General features: G+C 33.5%; 8 protein-coding genes and 1 long non-coding RNA gene across 17 annotated transcripts in view; 4 read left to right on the plus strand and 5 right to left on the minus strand.

Moving 5' to 3' along the window:
• Positions 1-1,831, minus strand: part of LOC105221376 (ribonuclease P protein subunit p25-like protein) — a 33,032-nt gene extending 31,201 nt beyond the window's left edge. Inside the window, exon 1 of the mRNA XM_011198321.3 lies at positions 1,681-1,831. The gene's annotated coding sequence lies outside the window, so the exon portion shown is untranslated. The remainder of the gene's footprint in view (positions 1-1,680) is intronic.
• Positions 1,832-1,867: 36 nt separating this feature from the next.
• Positions 1,868-2,735, plus strand: LOC105221379 (peptidyl-prolyl cis-trans isomerase H). Its single transcript, XM_011198327.3, has 3 exons — positions 1,868-2,093; positions 2,151-2,327; positions 2,389-2,735. The coding sequence occupies exons 1-3, from the start codon at positions 2,010-2,012 to the stop codon at positions 2,677-2,679; spliced, it is 552 nt and encodes a 183-aa protein (XP_011196629.1). The 5' UTR covers positions 1,868-2,009; the 3' UTR covers positions 2,680-2,735.
• LOC105221378 (post-GPI attachment to proteins factor 3) lies at positions 2,693-4,365 on the minus strand. 2 transcript variants are annotated; one of them, XM_054233168.1, is made up of 8 exons: positions 4,286-4,337; positions 4,100-4,183; positions 3,832-3,995; positions 3,610-3,762; positions 3,430-3,554; positions 3,234-3,370; positions 2,945-3,149; positions 2,693-2,893 (listed from the first exon to the last, which is right to left on the minus strand). In XM_054233168.1, the coding sequence occupies exons 1-8, from the start codon at positions 4,320-4,322 to the stop codon at positions 2,818-2,820; spliced, it is 981 nt and encodes a 326-aa protein (XP_054089143.1). In that variant the 5' UTR covers positions 4,323-4,337; the 3' UTR covers positions 2,693-2,817. The 2 variants fall into 2 exon arrangements, with proteins under 2 accessions (XP_054089143.1, XP_011196627.1); XM_011198325.3 differs by having other exon boundaries at positions 4,100-4,365.
• Positions 4,366-4,476: 111 nt separating this feature from the next.
• Positions 4,477-7,097, plus strand: LOC105221377 (uncharacterized aarF domain-containing protein kinase 5). The gene is made up of 7 exons (XM_011198323.3): positions 4,477-4,796; positions 4,854-5,474; positions 5,537-5,782; positions 5,934-6,099; positions 6,213-6,564; positions 6,650-6,814; positions 6,877-7,097. Exons 1-7 carry the CDS (start codon positions 4,782-4,784, stop codon positions 6,995-6,997), a joined length of 1,686 nt encoding a protein of 561 aa, XP_011196625.1. The 5' UTR covers positions 4,477-4,781; the 3' UTR covers positions 6,998-7,097.
• Positions 7,098-7,101: 4 nt separating this feature from the next.
• On the minus strand, positions 7,102-7,913 carry LOC105221380 (UPF0545 protein C22orf39 homolog). The gene is made up of 2 exons (XM_011198329.3): positions 7,722-7,913; positions 7,102-7,666 (listed from the first exon to the last, which is right to left on the minus strand). Exons 1-2 carry the CDS (start codon positions 7,788-7,790, stop codon positions 7,268-7,270), a joined length of 468 nt encoding a protein of 155 aa, XP_011196631.2. The 5' UTR covers positions 7,791-7,913; the 3' UTR covers positions 7,102-7,267.
• A 136-nt stretch (positions 7,914-8,049) lies between these two features.
• Positions 8,050-9,394, plus strand: LOC105221382 (coenzyme Q-binding protein COQ10, mitochondrial). Of its 2 annotated transcripts, XM_029046324.2 has the most exons (4): positions 8,050-8,331; positions 8,489-8,590; positions 8,645-8,840; positions 8,894-9,035. In XM_029046324.2, the coding sequence occupies exons 1-4, from the start codon at positions 8,264-8,266 to the stop codon at positions 8,903-8,905; spliced, it is 378 nt and encodes a 125-aa protein (XP_028902157.1). In that variant the 5' UTR covers positions 8,050-8,263; the 3' UTR covers positions 8,906-9,035. The 2 variants fall into 2 exon arrangements, with proteins under 2 accessions (XP_028902157.1, XP_011196634.1); XM_011198332.3 differs by having other exon boundaries at positions 8,078-8,331; positions 8,645-9,394.
• Positions 9,395-10,260: 866 nt separating this feature from the next.
• Positions 10,261-13,370, minus strand: LOC105221381 (D-glucuronyl C5-epimerase B). Of its 4 annotated transcripts, XM_011198331.3 has the most exons (7): positions 13,231-13,369; positions 12,962-13,069; positions 12,322-12,828; positions 12,105-12,257; positions 11,186-11,976; positions 10,877-11,091; positions 10,261-10,800 (listed from the first exon to the last, which is right to left on the minus strand). In XM_011198331.3, the coding sequence occupies exons 2-7, from the start codon at positions 13,028-13,030 to the stop codon at positions 10,649-10,651; spliced, it is 1,887 nt and encodes a 628-aa protein (XP_011196633.1). In that variant the 5' UTR covers positions 13,031-13,069; positions 13,231-13,369; the 3' UTR covers positions 10,261-10,648. The 4 variants fall into 4 exon arrangements, with proteins under 4 accessions (XP_011196633.1, XP_028902152.1, XP_011196632.1 ...); XM_029046319.2 differs by lacking the exon at positions 12,962-13,069 and having other exon boundaries at positions 13,231-13,370; XM_011198330.3 differs by having other exon boundaries at positions 12,962-13,305.
• Positions 13,371-13,494: 124 nt separating this feature from the next.
• On the plus strand, positions 13,495-16,001 carry LOC128922498 (uncharacterized). Of its 3 annotated transcripts, none has more exons than XR_008471718.1 (3): positions 13,495-13,633; positions 14,398-14,735; positions 15,450-16,001. It is a non-coding gene; the product is annotated as an uncharacterized LOC128922498 (long non-coding RNA). The 3 variants fall into 3 exon arrangements; XR_008471717.1 differs by lacking the exon at positions 13,495-13,633 and adding an exon at positions 13,647-14,084; XR_008471716.1 differs by lacking the exon at positions 13,495-13,633 and having other exon boundaries at positions 14,111-14,735.
• LOC105221383 (transcription factor Adf-1) lies at positions 15,749-18,640 on the minus strand. 2 transcript variants are annotated; one of them, XM_011198334.3, is made up of 4 exons: positions 18,097-18,640; positions 16,745-16,865; positions 16,500-16,684; positions 15,749-16,324 (listed from the first exon to the last, which is right to left on the minus strand). In XM_011198334.3, the coding sequence occupies exons 1-4, from the start codon at positions 18,257-18,259 to the stop codon at positions 16,032-16,034; spliced, it is 762 nt and encodes a 253-aa protein (XP_011196636.1). In that variant the 5' UTR covers positions 18,260-18,640; the 3' UTR covers positions 15,749-16,031. The 2 variants fall into 2 exon arrangements, with proteins under 2 accessions (XP_011196636.1, XP_011196635.1); XM_011198333.3 differs by having other exon boundaries at positions 15,749-16,333; positions 18,097-18,638.
• Between the last annotated feature and the right edge of the window lie 214 nt (positions 18,641-18,854).

The following is an 18,854-nucleotide window of genomic DNA, read 5'->3' on the forward strand; positions in this document are numbered from 1 at the left end:
CTACTAAATTCCACGATAGCATGTTGAGCTGCATAGAGTCAAAGAAAAAAGAACGCGATACCATATATAGGGGTGCCTAAAGGAGGAGATAAAGAAGAGGAAGACACCGTGCACAACCAGCGGTGTGAACTTACTCTCGACAGAGACAAAATAAATAAGCATAGCGTATCACCTGCAACCAAACTACCGAATGAGAAGCACGTTTCAGGCGCAGAAGTCAGTAACGCGACTGACAAGCAGTGAGTCGACTATACAGTTTGTGCGGAAGAAATCGGGTTATCCCAGATATCCGGCCAATACTCATTCAAATGAAGTATGATGCAGCGCTTACAGCTTGTAGGCTGAAGATCTTGGGCCACTGGACACAAACACTGCACGAATGGGGACTTGGTATCATACAAAATCTTGTCACTGAACTCGGATTAGATTGGTTTTGTGACCGGAAAACTGCGACTGTTGTGGAGATAAAGGCAACGTTCTTTTTTTAGGCGCTAAGCCAACACGAAGTCTCATTGCGTTCGATCAATCAAAGAGGCAATTAAAAGACTAGTAGGAGAAACCTCAGTTAAAATCACCTGGGTTTGGCAACGCAGTTCCCTTAAACTGCACTAGATCTTTCAGTTCTTTCAAACGCTGCCTGAAGCAATGGATGCTGGGGGAAGGTCTTGGAACATTTGCAACATGGGGCGTACCACAAAACTACTATGGGGTAATGTTGACAGTGGACAGGCCAAAAAACTTCTTATTTTGAGCAAAAGAGAAATAAGCTGTATCACAAGGATTATCACGAGGCACTTACCTCTAAGAGGACACCTGCAGAGACTTGGTATAGTAAAAACGGCAGAATGCAGGGCGTGCGAGAAGGATAACGAGACACTAGACTATCGACCGAGTTGTTCTATATCCCATATCTTTTTTAGATCATTTATGCAATCCATAATTGTTATATTATATTTTTTGTTCGCCTCCATACGATATAGAGGGACTCTTTTAAAATCCTGCCTCGATAGTAAAATTTTAAATTTTTTATTATGCCAGACCAAAAAGTTCGTTTTATGGAAAGCAATTTGTATGAAAGTTGCCTTCTATGCCCACTTCAAGCGTTCATATTATGGAGAGCTTCGAGTTATAGAAATTCGATTTATGGAAGGCAATTTGTATGAAATTTGGCTTATAAACGCTATCCCCAATTCAAGTGTTCGAGTTATGGAAGTTCCACTGTATATTACATTTTTGGTACAAGAAACAACTTTCTTATTACACTTTTCACTTCATGAATATATCGCGTCAAACAGAAAAACACGATTAAATAATGCTCCGCAAGCTTCTGAACATTACGTTCTATTGGACTCAATTTAAAATTCAATGCGTTTGTCGTCTCTCTCTTATGAACATCCCTCTGACAATGCCCCGTTCAAGTCCAACATCCTAAACCAAGGATGACTTCTGTCATGTCATCTTTGCCTAAACCCCAATAAATTCAAGGGCTGGGATGAAAGTGCCAGCTAAACAATGCATTTATTAAATTTAAGTATGCACATGTAGTTTTTTACGTGGAATGTACATACATTCATACATATGTCCCACAAAAAATAAAATTGAATGCTCTTCTGCGACACATGTACATGCTTTTGGAGATCCAATTATTTAACAATATTTTTTACATTGATCCTTACTTACATATTATGAAAATAAATTATTAAATGATTTCAATACACTTTAATACACGAAATCTTTTTTGGTAGCAGATTTATAAACAAACACAAATTTTTTGCGCGCACACTTATAAACAGAATACTTATACTAATTACAGAAAGAAACAGCTGATTTAAGAAGTGACAGCTGTCACAACACATTCCCAGTTTATACCACTGTGGTTTATACTCCGCCGGTAATTGTCATTTAAAAATTTATAAGTTTATTAAGACGCGGACATTTTTCCGAAGTTGTGTGGAATAAAGTATATACATACATATATAAATCATATAAATTTGGGATACACGTAGAAAATGCCGACATGGAACCAAATACTATCGCAGCTACGCAACCCCAACAATCCTGTGGTTTTCTTTGATGTATCTGTTGGTACCACGGTAAGTTGTAGCACATTTCGCAGTCAGTCAATATTGAATATAAAATTTATTGCTTAGGAAATTGGGCGAATGATTTTCGAATTATTTGCGGATACAGTACCAAAAACAGCTGAAAATTTCCGACAACTTTGCACAGGAGAATACCGGCCAGACGATGTACCAATGGGATATAAAGGCGCTAGTTTCCATCGGGTTATTAAAGATTTTATGATCCAAGGAGGTGACTTTGTCCATGTAAGTAACATTGATGGTTTGAAAAATTTATTTTTATAATAAAAGGAAATTCACCAATTAGGGAGATGGTACTGGTGTAATGAGCATATATGGCGGCACATTTTCCGATGAGAATTTCACGCTAAAACATGATTCGCCAGGCCTTCTTTCTATGGCTAACAGTGGCAAAGATACAAACGGTTGCCAATTTTTTATCACTTGTGCCAAATGTAACTTCCTTGATGGAAAACATGTTGTTTTTGGACGTGTGCTAGACGGACTGCTGATAATGCGAAAAATTGAAAATGTTCCTACGGGCCCAAACAATAAACCTAAACTACCAGTTACGATATCACAATGCGGACAAATGTAGAAGCTAAACCATCTTATTTTTAAATAATAATACATTTTAATTAGAATAAAACATTACACGACTTTGTTTCTTATATTAGGTGAATAAAATTTGCTAATTAATCATAAGTTCATCATAGTCACAAAATTACTGAAAGTCTTAGTTCACTTTGCCGACCTTTTCGTACTCAAATTGTATTTCCTTCCTTAATGAACGGCAATCGTCAATGATGAAACTAAACATAAATATGATGTGAATTACGAAAAAAATATATTTAAATACATACTCATAAAACACTGAAATTATCGGTACCGTAGCTAAATGCCACAAAGCATGTGCATCAATGAGCCAAAAAATGGGCGGGAAATCCAAAAGTTCTAAGCTCATTGACATACCAAATAATATATAGAAGCGGATAATTTTTCGATAGTTTGGCCGACGATGACGTTCAAAGTAACACCAAATAAACCAGCCAACAGCAGAGAGGGCGCCTAATGATAAAAAAATGGTATTATAGAATATGAGTTTTAACTCAAACTTATGGTGATTTGCAATTTTTTTGCTACTCATTTTACCAGTAACAACATTCGTTGTCATATTAAGAGAGTAACTAAATTTTCCCAAGCTTAGGTACGCAAAGTAATTGACGAAAAACGACAGGAACATTAATGAAATCAATCCTCGAAGAATCAATGAATGACGATATAACATTCTGAAAATTGTATACATATAGTTCATAAAGAGCAAAATTTCCAATATAGTTTTACCTACCTCATAACCATGCAATAAAATGATACAAGTACAATACTGTACGCAAAGGCATAATCCATTAACTCTGTTACAGGAAAGTCCCTTGTATGAAACACGGACGACCATATCCAACCATTAATGCACACCTAAGAGTTTCAAAGTATTACTTGGTTTACTACATAGATTAAATACAGATCTTACAAATGAAAAAATGTGCCAGAGCTTATAACACGGACTATCCGGGCGAACTTCAGTTCGAAAACGGCGCAGCATGCGAATGTGTGCAATTAAATTGCACGCGGAAAACAACACCGAAGCCGGCTCTTGCATGCCGAGAAATCGAGCAAATGGCCACTAAATTATTGGTAGAAAAATTAAAGTGGATTCAAAAAAATGAATTTGTTTAGAATTTAAGAAGTGTACCTTTCCATAGAACTGTGGAACATCCCAACCTCGTTCTGCAAAGGCATCCACAGTACGCCACATACAGCCATACTGGCATTCATCTGCACAATTCCAAGCAAATACCTTATCAAATAAAGACTGTTGATAATATTTTATCGCCTGCTCCTGAATTTCGATCCCATCTACAGGAAATATAGAGTAGTGTGTATTTCTATTGGATACTTCCACTGCACTGATACAGTGTACTCTAATTACTGGAGCACTAAACCCATTTATCTTAGCTTACCAGCACTACAATTTTGTCGTTCGCAGTTTTGTCGACAATTATGGAAGAATTGTGTACGATCTCCAATAGACGCATGACAATTTACTACGAAATAAATAAGTAGTAAAATATATAGTATGTTAGGGTAAACTGAACCATACATTATTGTAAAATGTTTAATAGTAGATATTTATAAACTTTCACCACTTTGTATCAAACATTTTTCCAACCCCTTTCCCCACATCCAACGCCTTATCGATTTTTGGGGTAGTTGGGGATTTGTGGAGTCAATAAACAGTGTTGCATAAAATTTTGGGATATAAATCTATTAGCATTTTTTTAATATTTTAATACCCGTCAAATCTTAAGAAAAATTCCTCAGTTTTAATGGTGTGAGCGCCAAAGACCAATTTATAATATTATAGAAAAATATAAATATTTACTAAGAAATATACATTTAATGGTGATATACATATGATTTCGAACGATACACAATTCAACATAACAAAAGAAATTTGAACATACCAAAATGTTCATCTGTTTTTTGTTTTGATTATAACAGTCAGGTGTTAACAGTAGTCAAAAATGATATATAAAGAATCGAAATTCTATCATTCTTAAGTAATAATTAACAAGTTAAGGCGTGCAAACTAAATTAAAATAAATAAATAAGCTCAGTACACCTCCAATACGGTTAAGGAAAATGAGTAAAATTTTTGTAAGTTTATTTACTTAAAATAGAAAACAAAATAATTGATTCCATATTAACTGACAGTTGGCTCTATGGAAAGGAAGAATACCATCCAAAAAGTATTTAAAACTTACAAACCGAAGTAATTCCTACGACCATGTTGCTTTTTCTAAGTTATCTGCGAAACCTCCTCATAGGCAACATTACTTTGGTATCAGTTTATTAGGAGTAATAACTGGTTTTATTACCTATGATGGAATTGTTAACGAATTCATTTACTGTGGTTCTACAATACGCTTCCTACGCTCTCTTAAAACTGCTTCTTTAATTGCAATGGATTATTATATACTCCAAAAATATGAAAATAGTTCGGACTATGATTTTCAACTTAAACAAGTACATTTGAAAAGCGCTAAACGTTTGCTTGAAACGTGCTTATTAAATGGAGGTTTGTACATTAAAATGGGTCAAGGTGTTGCTGCTATTAACCATATATTACCAAGAGAGTATACGAGTACATTGGAACAACTACAAGACAAATGTTTACCTACAACAAAATCGGATGTACAACATGTTTTCTATGAAGACTTCGGTTCTACGCCGGAAGACATGTACTCTAATTTTGATTACACTCCAGTTGCTGCAGCGAGTCTGGCACAAGTGTTCAAGGCAAAGTTAAAAAGTGGTGAGGATGTCGCCGTAAAGGTGTGTTTATCGAATTTTATCTGCAATAGGGAGGGATATAAAATATATGTTTATCTTCCTAGGTTCAATATGGTGACTTGCAGAGACGTTTTACCAGTGACTTGGGAACTATTATGTTTCTGCAGGATGTCATTGAAATATTCTTTAAAAGTTACAATTTCGGTTGGATATTACGCGACTTACGAAAAAACTTAATACTAGAACTGAATTTTGAAAATGAAGGACAAAATGCTGAACGCTGTGCCAAAGATTTGAAAAAATTCGAGTATGTGCATATACCACATATTTACTGGACATATACAAAACCGGTATATACTATATTAAAATATTATGACCAATAAATTTATTTCCATGGCAGACGGCTAAGGCTGCTAACTCTGCAGAATTCTGCAAAATATATGCCGAATATTTTTTGCCAGTACAAACGATTTTCAATATTAATGTTACCTTTTTATATAGCGAGTTCTCACAATGGAATGGGTCAACGGATTCAAAGTGAACGATGTTGAACGAATACAATACGAAAATCTGGATTTAAAGGATGTAGACTTCAAACTTTTCAACATTTTTGCAGAGCAAATATTTCACACAGGTTTTGTACATGCTGACCCTCATCCGGGAAACGGTAAATGCTGTATTGATCTAGTTTTTCATAATGTAAAATATGTTTAAATTAATTAATATTTGCTACTTTAATCCTTCTTACAATTAGTAAACATATGCATATTTTTGTTTTAGTTTATGTACGAAAAAATCCTAAAACAGGTAAAGCTGACTTGGTCCTTCTTGATCATGGCTTATACGAATACTTACCCGAATCAGTACGCAATCCTCTTTGTGAGTTTTGGGAGGCAACGGTATTGAGAGATGAACAAAAAATGAAATTAGCCGCACGACAAATAGGCATAAAGGATCATATGAAATTTGCGGAAGTTCTTTTCCAGCAGCCCATTCGCATACATGGTGGACGTATAAAGACGAAATTGAGCGAGAGTGATATCGAGTATATCCAGCAGGTGGCTAAGAAAAATTTTGAGCTAATTATGGGCACTCTAAAAGAAATGCCACGCAATATGCTTTTTGTAGTGCGGTGAGTAAATTCGAAATATATATTTCATACACAACTTACCTATTAACGTATATCCTTAATATCTTAATTATTTTACCTCTAAAAGAAATTTAAATACTATACGAGCCATTAGTCGACAGCATGGTGATGTAGTGGATAGACCACGTACGATGGCACGGTATGCCCAACATTGCATTTACGTCAAATACAGTTCAATTCGAAGCTACATATTCTGGTTTTACAGACGTTTGATTTTCGAATATAATTTGTGGTACTAGTAGCAATCGTTTTTTTTTATTAAAAATATGTACAGTCTTTTTATAATGTTTTTAGGTCTTCGTCATTTCGGATATCTTGCTACGATTTATACATACTTATTTTGTATAAACTTAATCGAGCGCCTAATTCAGCACGAACACTTCTAGATGATATAAAAAGGCATAATTTTACATAAAAAATGTTTTCAATGTTACACTTCTGTATTTTCATTTAACTAGTCAAATTTGCGTGTTAAGAATAAAGAAAATTTAGTTACGGGTGGAGGTATATATACACATGTATGTTTTCTCATTTGCTATTTATTTAGAAGTTGGCAGTTACTTTAGCACCCCAACTGACTATAATGTGATACATTTCAATAAAAATTTTTCATCTATTTGTTATATATTTTATTCAAATTATAAAAATAAAATATATTAGCATTTGAGAGTTGCTGACTTTTTAACTACATTATGGCACAATAGGATTTCTCTATCTCTTCAACTGGTTTGCGCCCATCCAATTCCATTTGTTTCAACTCCAAAAATGTGTTCTCGTTTTTCTTAGCCAACCACTCTGGTAAAGGTTTTGACCAGTCTTCCGGAGGATGAGCTCGTTTTTTCCATGTTGTATTACCGTAATACGCTTCCATGCGTTTTTGTCGACGCTCCGCTTCGCTGCAAACTACTGCCTCTCCGGCTGTTACATCGTTCCCATTGGAATTTATGTAACGCTCACAATTATCGTAATCTTTCTTCCACTGTGAACAATCAAGGCTTTCCCCATATATAAAATACTGATGGAAACGTGCTTTTATACTTGTGCAATCATCATATTCGTCTTTATACGCAGAACAAGGACGGATCTGAATTAAAACAAATTATTGAAAATTTAATAACAATATGATAAGTTCTACTTACAGACCAAGAGTCTTTCAAAATTGAGCCGGTTTCAGTGGTATTTTGTAGATTGTCACCGCCTTTTGACATATTATATTTTAATGATATTTCACAATCAATTTATTAAGAATAGGTGAGAATGTTAAAATACATAATAATAAAAACACAATAAATAAAAGCAGCTGTTTTATAATTCAATATTCTTCTTCTTTCTCCATAAATCGAAGCTACAATAAATTAACACAATTATTCGAAATAATCTAAACTTATTTTTTATTATTTTTATGTGTATATAAATTAATGATATTTCATACTAAAGTAATATTATTTTTTTAAGTGAAAAAGGATTTAAAGCTATCAAACACCGCAGTAGAAAAAACACTTTATTCTATAATCGATAGATTAAACACCTCTCCTCATTGCACAATTGATTAAATGCCTAGTGTTTTGGACGGTAGCGCAAAAATGAAGAAGCACTGCGACATTTGCTTTATTATTGTTTTTAAATTACATACATATATATTCGGTAGCAGGCCATACTTACGTTGCATTATTAAGGTATAATGCTGAGAAATGGACAAATATTGTTGTCTAATACCAAATTTGTATGTTGCTCCTGCCAACAATTGTCGTAAGTACAAACCATTCATATATAATTCGGAATTGCATTACATATTATATAACCTCCAAATTGCATTTCATAATTAATTCATTCAAATGTAAAAACAAGAGTTAAAAAGAATCAAGCAATTGACAACAATAACTATAATTAATTTTTCTTGTAACAGTACTGCTGGCGGAGGTAACTCGAATTATGCACAAAGAACATTTTTCACTTTCAGTGATCTGACGAATAAAAATCGGGAATATGTTAAAAAGGAATTAATAGGGTAGGCATGAGTGCCCATCTTACTTACTTAAGTTGATTTCTCGCTCATTTGCAGCTATTCAATGCAAGAAATGTACGATGTGGTTGCAGACGTTCCCAATTACTATAAATTTGTGCCATACGTAAAAAAGTCACTTGTACATAGTCAACGAGTTGGCGGTTTCAAAGCTGATCTTATCGTCGGTTTTCCACCGCTTAACGAGCGGTATACGTCGAATGTTTCGTTTAATGCTCCTAACCTGGTTAAATCAGTATGTAATGATGGTAGATTATTCAACTTTTTACTAAACGATTGGCGATTCAGTCCAGGACTTAAAGATATTCCGCAATCATGTGTTGTCGATTTCAAAGTAACTTTCGAATTCAAGTCCCTCATACACAGTAATATTGCGAATATATTTTTCGATTTGATTTGTGATCAAATGGAGCATGCATTTGTCGCGGAAGCCGAACGAAGATATGGGCCACCTTCGATTAAATCGCATATTCTATCATGGCGAAGATCCTGACTAAAGCTCGTTAAAAAAATAATATAAGCTAAACTTTATTAAAGAGCTTGTGTGCTATTATTGTCTTATATTTGTTAAAAGATTAATGAAAGCATTGTATACTATTGCAATTAGTGAACGATAGTAAGCATTAGCACTGGTGATTTTTGATCAATAGTGCACAAAATGGCTTTCAGACGTACTTTCTTTTTTATTCAATTTATGTTTTAAACTTTTTAAGCCTACTGTAAATATTAAGTATTGTGAAACACATCTAAATCAAAGAAATATTAAAATAATGGCTATGTCAGTCATAATTCATGATTTTTAATATATTAATTAGAATGAGAATTGAATACAAATGTAGCATACGAATCTATGTCCTCTTATATTAAAACGACTTAATATTTTTCTTCAATTAATTTTTTTACTTCAATATTGTAATTGAGGTTTTTTTCTTAATTGTAAAGTAGTATATTTCGCGAAAATGGATTCAGGATATACTACTTAATATGTTAGTGGCCTAGATAATTGGTTTTACAGTGCAATATTTCTTTACTAAGAATAGTTTGTCAGTTGACTTCAAACTAATTTTTAACAACAATGTAATTGTACTCGTATTATTGCATTGTTCCATTACATGTTAAGTAAAATAATGAACAAAATCGAAATGTACGTTGTTTTTATATATTTACATATGTAAAGTTAATATTTACTATCGGTCTAGAAAGGTGTAAATGGCAAGGTGTTAGTTCAACACTACTACTAATTACAAATGTAAATAATTTTAACAGCAGCATCGACTACGGAACTAAATATGAATGAAATATGTGCTGACAAAAGAGTGTCTGTCTGTATATGTCTACACAAGATGTCAACTCTAATTAGCTAATAAGCAATTCGTTTCCGCTCCTGTAATGAATTCATTTTATTTTTATCAACTCGCATTTTATAAAAAATACAAGATTTTATATTTTCCTCCTTCATAATTTTCTTAATCTCTATTTTAATGTATGATATTAATGCCTATGCACATTTATATGTTTATAATAATAGTAGCATCAACGATGCTCAATAAATACTGTTTAACAATCCCATTACTGAGTCGTCGAGTTTTAACAGTATAACAATGTGTATTTATTAATTTTGAGAATGTTACAACCACACAAACCTAATCGTCTGACCATTATGAACAATTACAAAAGTAAAAAAATACATACTTCCCTAATTATTCAGTTTGTACAAATTAACGAAGTTAGCTGCATAAATCTAAATGTAACATTTGTGTTATACATGTAATTTACAGCAAGCAAAAATGTAAGTATATAGAAAAAATTGGTGTGTAAAACGTAAAACGGAAAGTATACTAAACGTTTTTTCATAGGTTGGCAAGGCAAATACAAAAATCAATTGCAAATCTATACTAAATGTAGATTCTACAATTTGTATCAAATACTATGTTTATAAAATTATTTAAGGAAAAGAAAACTTAATTTCGTTTAAATTTAATATCACTCGGGGTTTCAGTTATTCCAAAGACTGAGATTTTTTTTGCGACGTTTGTTACGTCATCAATTGTGCTTGGCGCGTTTGCCAAACATATAACCCTTCCATCGCTCTGCAGTTTCCATTAAAATGGGATCACTGTCGATTGTAGTTAATAACAGTAATTGACTCACATGCGTTGCATGATAGTCGTCTCGGGCTAAATTTGGTGCGGTACCTGTTAAAATTTGCAGCAACAGAAAATCAGTCAATTTGCGAAGATTTCTTTGTTTATATAAATGTTGGAAAATTACCTAAACTTAAATGCCGCAAATCATAACTGGTCCCAGAACCCGTGTCGTAAAGTAGTAACATTTTTTTCAATGACAACATCCCTTGATTGAAAAGTTGACCAGCTTCAAGTCCAATGTTTGTAGGTGCTGTCGAATTTAGATCATATAATCCCAATAGAGCGTAAATAAAACCATTAAGTACAAACGAAGGAGGTGTGGTTGGATATTCTTCGTACCTGTGGAATATAAAATATAATTATATATTATATATAACTTATTTTGCTTTTACAATTTAGAAAACCACATCAATTGTATTTTCATTTCACTTGCCAATAATACTTTTCCATAAACTGCGCTAGTACCCCGCCCTCATTTGAGTTAACTCTGAAAGGTTTCAGTCCAAGTGCCGCTGATTTCAAATACCGCTTATCACCACCGGAATGATAATAGGCTCTTGCAAGCACGGAAATAGCATGCCCTTGGCCCATAGCCGAAAGCCAGCCAGCTTTAAGTTCGGTGAAGCCATTTAGACTACGTTTTACAGGGTTGGGCCACCCACCACTTTTTAAATCCTGATTATGTATAAACCATTCTGCTGCATCGTAAAAATGAGTCATATGATCGTATGTTGAAAGCGTAATGTTGTCGAAAAATCCAACACCCAGAAACGCAAGCGACGTTACACGCAAATCACTGCGACGTATTTTGGGTTGAAGTTTCTTTTCCATACCGTTTATTAAACCTTTCTGTACGTCAATTAAAAGGTCTCGCGTTATATGACGCCATCTATTCACAGAACTAGTACCCATGCCGTAGTATATATTATGCTCCTGAGTACTTAGTCTCAAATCCGCGGGTATATAGTGCAATGTGTAATTTTGTTTGGTCTCACGAGATTGCAACATTACCATAAGACTACTGCTATTGGTGACCAATAGTAGATCAACGCTTAGTACTAACTCAATTGCTTCAGTAACCTCCATATTCACTGCGCTGTCATAACCAATTGCTGTTTCGTATTGTATAACGGATGTGTTAAATTTTGGATGCCAAATGCGTGAAATATTACTGGATTTCGGCGTATGCCAACTTGCTTTGTAAATATCAGCATCTTCGAGCATCTAAGTAAAGGAAAAGCATAAACAAAACATCTATATTAGTTATCTACAAAAATATGCTTTTTCATATATATGTATATATATATATATATATATATCTTATATATGTATGTATATAATCAAATTAATACCCTATTTTTTGCTGGTGGTTCAGCTAAATGTTTACTATAATGTGCCAAAGCGAACTGTGCAATTTGAGTGGGATAAAAATATCCACGTTTCTCCCATTGCGTACTTATTGGCACTCCTTCGGCTGCACTTATACATTTGACACGGTCTCGCACCTATAAATATAAATATATAAACATATTGTAAAAAAATACTATACATTTAAATCGTTAAATTTACCTCCACATTGTAGTTCTCAAAGTAGGCGAAGCGTCCACGTGTATTGTATTTTCCTTTGGGTACATTCACTTTTGCGTTACTATGCGACCATGCAAATCGGGATACCACACCATCTCCTTCATTGTTGTTATTATCATTTATACTACTGCTCGTGACTGTTACTATTGCACCATTTATGTCAAAATAGCTCCGCAGAAATGAAAATGGCACGTAAACTTCGTGGTTTTCAGTGCTATGCTTGCACGGTATCGAATACTCTTGATTAATCCAGCATTCAATATTCTGTAGTGGAGCGGCTATTGATTTTAACTCACTGCTTATTATGTTGGAATCATAAGTATCGTGAATATTTCTGTGATCCCAGCTTTGTACCAAATGATGAGGAAATAAAAAATCCGGAAAAAAATAATATAGCACAACTCCGGTAAATACTACAAATGCAATGAGTGCGAAAAGGAAACTCTTTAAGTTTAAACGCATTATGATGAGGACAAATAAATGTTCACGCTGAAATAATATAAGACGTTTCATTAATATTTGGAACTATGATATAAATAGACAATATTACCAACAATAGTAACTCGAAAATATCACTAAAAGTTGTTATAATCTGATAGTTCATAATATATTACGACCTTACCGGATTTAAGGTCGCTGCTGTTGAAGCGCCTTTTGCAGAAATTCCAACTTTTGTGTAACTCTTGAACATTGGATTTTATGGCACACTCTTTCGACTGATTTTATTATCCTGAATATTAAAACTAATTAATATTTTTCCTAAAATCTATCATTCTTGACTTTTATCCAAATATTTATACATTTACAGGAAGATTGATTATTTTTCTACCATACGTGAAGCGTATTTTCATATTTTAATTGAAAGGACGCAATAATCATTCGCTTAAATACCTTGGAGTCACCATTTACTTCTATTTAAAACAATCAAATTTTCATTGAACTATTAGCGAAGTTAATATTTTGATATTTTCCTTCTTTATTATTTTCTATATTTATTCCATAAGATTACATATGCTTTTGACAAATGTTTGGCAGAAGCAGTGAAAATAATTTAATATAGGGTTGCCAGCTCCATTTTTTATTTTATTCTTTGCTGAAGGGATTGTTCTATGATGTGAACGACTCCTAATTTTATCAAGTAATCTGTAATAACATTTGTAAATAATTTTTCTTTAACTATATCAAGTTGGACATCGGTGGATCATAGGAGTCTTATAGAATATAAATCTCTTTTCTGGCGAGTTTGCTTCAGTTAACCGTCAATCTCTGTCTAACAGATTTTGAATGTTTAAAGGTATACTCTTTTTTTATATTTCAACTTACCTTATTAAGCATTAAAAATTCTATTTCTCCAAACCAAACATTAATATAAGTTTCTGTAGATTGCTCTCGTGAATGCATAAAAAGTCATTTGCAAAATGCAAGGATCAGTTACTTCTTTCAATGTTCGTTAAAAGTTCAATATTTGTAAAAAGACCATTCAAAATACATATCTATAATATAAAAATGAATCGCTAAATGTGTTGCTAAGCGCATAAGTCTTTTTGTTAGAATATTCCTTGAAGTACAAGGATGGTTCTTACAGAGAAAAAAAATTAAAAAAATGGACTTAAAAAGTCTAAAGATTAGATATAAAAATGAATTGATGTTCGTTAGTTTCGCAAAAAGCGAAAACGGCCAAACCGATCTGGCTAATTTTAGTCTTGAAATATTTGTGGAAGGAACGGCCAGGAACGGATTGGAAAGTAAGTAAATGTGGAAAAATTGCAAGGAAGATAATAATAAGAAAATTTTATTTGAGTTGACAACAAAAATATTAATATTTTGAAGGTTGTCATTGTTGCTTTTTTAAATATTTTTGTCATTGTTCAATTATACAAGGATGTGTCGATAGTCCAAAACAATTTGTAACAAGTAAAGAAAGGCTAAGTTCGGGTGCAACCGAACATTTTATTGATGTAATTTTATTAAGCTAACACACAATTTTACCCATATAAGTATGTGGCGGCACATAAAGAATCGCCAATTACATCGACGAATTAATAACATTTCCAACAGATTTCTTTCACTTCATGGACTCGAAAGAGGAGCTTATTCATCGTGTGTTTTTCCTGACCCGAAGCCAAGGTATAATAACCATAGATGGCTGAGTTGAATTTTCTATATTGGTGGTAAAAAACAAAGGAGAGTTGACACAGCTACAAACCAGACTGACGTAATCAATTATCCCACAGACTATTTAAAATTGCCTGAACTAAATTAAAAGTATTGTGAGTTGTCATCATGCTGCGTAACATAAATCAATCTCGACTTTGCAATAGAACAATACTGACTGTGAAGAAAGTAATCAATATCGGCACCGAAGCCAGGATTGAGCCAACTTTTAAATTTGCAATGTATGCATATCAATCGTTTTAAAATTTACCGGCTATATTCACTATATTGAAAAATTTACTAATTTAATGTATACCTTAGCCATAAAAACGTGTGGCCGGGTCTGCTAGTATATACATACATATGTGTATGTATAAAATTAAATTCTACAATATATTAATTTTTTCATTTGAAAATTATAACACAGTGGAACTTCCATAACTCAAACTTCTATAACTCGAAGATCTCCATAACTCTAACTATTGAATTGGCATTATAAGTCAAATTTCATACAAATAATAAAAAAAAAATTAATTTTACTATCGCGGCAGAATTTTAAAAGATTCCCTCTATCATATAGAGGCGAACAAAATATATGATATTACACTTGTAGATTGCATAAATCATTTAACAAAAACATGGTATACATACAGAAGTCAAGAGCCAAAAAATAGCAAAGTGCAACAAACAAAATTACAGAATATATGTTTTAACGTGTGCACATAAAACTTTATGAGAAGTAAATAAATAATGCTGGGTTTAAATCTATATTTTACAGCTTTTAGAAAAACTATGTATGTATGTATGTTTTAAGGAAAATTCTATAACTCGAAGTCTCTCTAACTCGAAGTTTTTTGTGGATTCTGGTGATTCGAGTTAGAGAAGTTCCACTGTATATCTATCCTTTAATATGTAGTTTAGCTATTTCACATTTAGCTCATTGTTTTTCTTTTTAGAAAATATATCTATTGATCGAAACAACAAAAATGAAATCGAGGAATTAAATATAAATAAACATTTCTAAAAACAACATGAAGATAATGTCTTGATAATAACTTCAGCCAATGCGAATCAATACATCAAAGTAATGTATTCATAGGCGTGACTGAACCTTTTCCTAAGTGATTAGTTTATACGCAAATAAGTATATTAAAAAACACGTTTGTTATGTTATACATATGTACATTAATTTATGTTTTTATGAATAATTTACTGGAAGTACTAAGTTTAAACTCATTTAAATAGAAAAAAAATGTTTTAAAGCATATTGATTGTTTCAATATTTATTAAACGATTTTAACCGCATGTTATATTAATATTAAATTAAATTTAGTTTTATAGCATTTCAATAAAATAAAAATAATAACCTCCATATTTCTAGTTCCTTTTTCGATACTTAGTTGCTTACAAATCGCAACTATATTTTACCCTAATTCTCTTTTGTATTAATTGGTACATAAAATGACTATTACAAAAACTACAGTTTATACGCACCCACACACACACATTTAATGTGTTGATTGTAATGCGGTATTATATCAATATTTATTATGCTGTGCCAGCAATTGCATGTCCGTAAGATATTTAATGATGTGCACCTTAGCTTCGGCCTTTTGTCGAACACCCAAAGTGTTAAGCATATCGGTGACAACCATACCAAACGACTGATCCTCAGCACTAACCGCTTGCGACATCGAATTTTGGAAAATCTTAATTGTGTTCAGCATATTATCATGATTATCATCTTCTGCACGTTCACGCTTCAGAGGCGGTTCATAAAAGTATGGTTTCTGATCCTTACCAGTTGCGGCTAATTGTGTGTCGCCTGTAACTGCAATTTCTAAACGTGAACTTGAGTGTATAGTGTGATATAAAACAATATTCCAATTCAAAATACAAAAGTTCTTATAAGCAACTAAACTAAAGTAGACTGTTAATCCAATTTTTTCATATTTTAAGACATCCATTGAAATTTTAATTTATGCAAGTAAATAAGTTTAACTTACCATGCGGATGTGCGATTGCCTGTGCCGAAGTTGTAGCACTACTGTTAAAAGGTTGTGCAAATATATCAACAACAGCTTGTTGCTGCGGTTGTTGTTGCTGCTGCTGGTTCGGGTCAACTTGGGCTACTTGATTCGTATTCTGTTGCACGGTATTACATTTACCCAACAGTGATTCACGATATTGTCTACAAAATAAGGAAACAGTAAATTAATTTCGATACTAATAAGAAAACAATAAAATTTACCTTATGGAATCCACTAAGAATTGCATTTGTTTGAAGTAACGCCAGCGCGATTCCTGGCACAATTTCATTTCACGTGCAAATTTGTCACGTAAACTCTTCCAACGTTTCGTACATTTTTGTTCTTTAATAAGGAAGACAATCAATTTTTTATAAATTTCAGATAAACATTTACTTGGATATATGTATAATGATTAGTAAAGGGACATTTTTATTATTAAGACTATTCAATCATTGTTGACGATAAAATGTCATCATGGATTTGCTCAATGAAATTGTGATATGTAAACAAATACACCGAACATGTCTATGAAAGGCGCGATTCTCCTCTCTTCGTCGCACCCCCTCTCGAAAAAACTAAGAATTGCCGCAATAGGAGTTGACACGTCTGAAACAGGTCTAACAGATGGAAATGGAGAATATGCGCTGCTGCGAAATGGGAAACAGCGACTGAACCAGAGAACATAAAAAGCAGCGCAAATGCAATCCCAGACAAGGCAACCGAGTGAAATCGAGATGAGATAAAGGCAAAACGTTGCGAACGCAAAAAATGTACACAAAATTGTTGCTGCCACTGTCTGGCTTTGCAGTGCTGCTGCTTTGTAGCTTGCGACCTCACTTTGCATTGCCTTATTGACGTTGGCAAGCGTCGCTACACAAATGCTGCACTGCGCTTACTATCGCAACATATTAGGCATCATACAACTATCTCACTCACCCAAAGGCTCTTGTATTAAAACACCCGTCACACTCGAAGCATAAGCAAACAACAGAGCTACAAAGTACAGCAAACGCAAGCAGTCAGCAACGACGACATCAGCACCTTCGAAATTGGTTTGAAACCGTCAACGTTGACGAAAGTCGAGGGACGATGGAAACTATGTAGATACATGAAAGCAATGAAAACGAGCCCGCTGCAGTTGTTACCGCAGGCGTCTCTGTCGTCAATAACTGACAAAAACAATCTAAAATAAAAGCCTAGTGCCCGTTGGCCACCCAGCCAATGTGCGATGTGTGGTTCTATTTTAATTTTAACACTTCACTGTCGAATATAATGCTCACTGTGAAAAATTAAATGGGGTTCACTGCAATGTTCCTCCTCCTACAAACTTTTTTTTATTTAATTCATTTGCATAAAAACTTAGTCGTGGATATAAGGTAAAATTAAAAATGGCGTGTATTAATCTTTCTCATATGTATGATTTCGAAGTTTGAGCTGACCAATATGACAGTCATCGGATATACATACATATGTATGTATAATGAAGGTTTATAGATAAGTAAAATGTATCTAAATGCCCTATATCTGCGAACAACATACTTATAAGACTATTAGTGGGACTGGAAAAACTTACCAGGCACTCCAAGTGATTCGGCGATTTGCTTCCATGTTTGCGCCTTCCTTACAAAGTGCTTGTAATTGTAGTGGGAACGGTCGTATATTACCGGATTCATTTTGACCGCTTCAATAAGATTCAGATCAAATTGTTGTTCCAAATTAGTATCCAATTTATCCATTTCTTTTAATATGCTTATAGTTCAAATGAATAAATTTTGAGTTTATCTCTTAATTAAACCAGCACGTTTATTGCTCTGCCTCTGCCCACCGAGACGTCCACAGAACTCAGTCAACGAATTTTGCTCTTGGATTTCGCACAAAAATCTCTAAATTTATCGCAGTCAACAGTCGCTGCATGCAGTGAAATTTTTTCCAATTGAAGCAGAGCTACTTTTTTATTCTAGGTAGTAGACATTTGCTATTTGTGTAACTATACGACACTACAAACTGCGAAGCTACGCCAATGCGTAGCAAACGACTTCAAACGACGACTGCGGACAGAGGTAGACGATGACGATGACGATGGCCGAAAAGGCAGCGAAAATTTCAGTCTAGCAATTCGTCGCAGCGCAGTGGTGGTGATGCCATACAATTGATTTCAATCTATAAGTTTAAATCACCGCCATATATTTATACTTATTTAAAGAACTTATGGATGTCAATTGAAATAGTTTAATAGCTAATAAAAATATTCTCATACCTCTTTATAAAATAATTAATTAATATAATGGCAATGTATGATGACATATATATTTACTCAAATTCCACATCAAT

Source organism: Zeugodacus cucurbitae, chromosome 6, assembly GCF_028554725.1.
Source record: "Zeugodacus cucurbitae isolate PBARC_wt_2022May chromosome 6, idZeuCucr1.2, whole genome shotgun sequence".
In the NCBI taxonomy this organism is placed as follows: Eukaryota; Metazoa; Arthropoda; class Insecta; order Diptera; family Tephritidae; genus Zeugodacus; species Zeugodacus cucurbitae.

Coding starts and splice junctions, on each gene's coding strand:
- LOC105221379 (XM_011198327.3), top strand. CDS start 2,010: ATGCCGACATGGAACCAAATACTATCGCAGCTACGCAACCCCAACAAT. Junction 2,094..2,150: donor ATGTATCTGTTGGTACCACG/GTAAGTTGTAGC, acceptor TTTATTGCTTAG/GAAATTGGGCGAATGATTTT. Junction 2,328..2,388: donor AAGGAGGTGACTTTGTCCAT/GTAAGTAACATT, acceptor TTCACCAATTAG/GGAGATGGTACTGGTGTAAT.
- LOC105221378 (XM_011198325.3), bottom strand. CDS start 4,241: ATGTATGGTTCAGTTTACCCTAACATACTATATATTTTACTACTTATT. Junction 3,150..3,233: donor GACAACGAATGTTGTTACTG/GTAAAATGAGTA, acceptor TTTTATCATTAG/GCGCCCTCTCTGCTGTTGGC. Junction 2,894..2,944: donor ATAATTTCAGTGTTTTATGA/GTATGTATTTAA, acceptor ATTTATGTTTAG/TTTCATCATTGACGATTGCC.
- LOC105221377 (XM_011198323.3), top strand. Junction 5,475..5,536: donor GTGAGGATGTCGCCGTAAAG/GTGTGTTTATCG, acceptor TTATCTTCCTAG/GTTCAATATGGTGACTTGCA. Junction 5,783..5,933: donor ACTGGACATATACAAAACCG/GTATATACTATA, acceptor CTTTTTATATAG/CGAGTTCTCACAATGGAATG.
- LOC105221380 (XM_011198329.3), bottom strand. CDS start 7,790: ATGTCAAAAGGCGGTGACAATCTACAAAATACCACTGAAACCGGCTCA. Junction 7,667..7,721: donor TTTTGAAAGACTCTTGGTCT/GTAAGTAGAACT, acceptor GTTTTAATTCAG/ATCCGTCCTTGTTCTGCGTA.
- LOC105221382 (XM_011198332.3), top strand. CDS start 8,264: ATGCTGAGAAATGGACAAATATTGTTGTCTAATACCAAATTTGTATGT. Junction 8,332..8,488: donor TGCTCCTGCCAACAATTGTC/GTAAGTACAAAC, acceptor TTCTTGTAACAG/TACTGCTGGCGGAGGTAACT. Junction 8,591..8,644: donor GTTAAAAAGGAATTAATAGG/GTAGGCATGAGT, acceptor GCTCATTTGCAG/CTATTCAATGCAAGAAATGT.
- LOC105221381 (XM_011198331.3), bottom strand. CDS start 13,030: ATGTTCAAGAGTTACACAAAAGTTGGAATTTCTGCAAAAGGCGCTTCA. Junction 11,977..12,104: donor AACCACCAGCAAAAAATAGG/GTATTAATTTGA, acceptor TCCTTTACTTAG/ATGCTCGAAGATGCTGATAT. Junction 10,801..10,876: donor TTTGCGGCATTTAAGTTTAG/GTAATTTTCCAA, acceptor AAATTTTAACAG/GTACCGCACCAAATTTAGCC.
- LOC105221383 (XM_011198333.3), bottom strand. CDS start 18,259: ATGGATAAATTGGATACTAATTTGGAACAACAATTTGATCTGAATCTT. Junction 16,685..16,744: donor TTCTTAGTGGATTCCATAAG/GTAAATTTTATT, acceptor CTTATTTTGTAG/ACAATATCGTGAATCACTGT. Junction 16,334..16,499: donor GGCAATCGCACATCCGCATG/GTAAGTTAAACT, acceptor GTTCACGTTTAG/AAATTGCAGTTACAGGCGAC.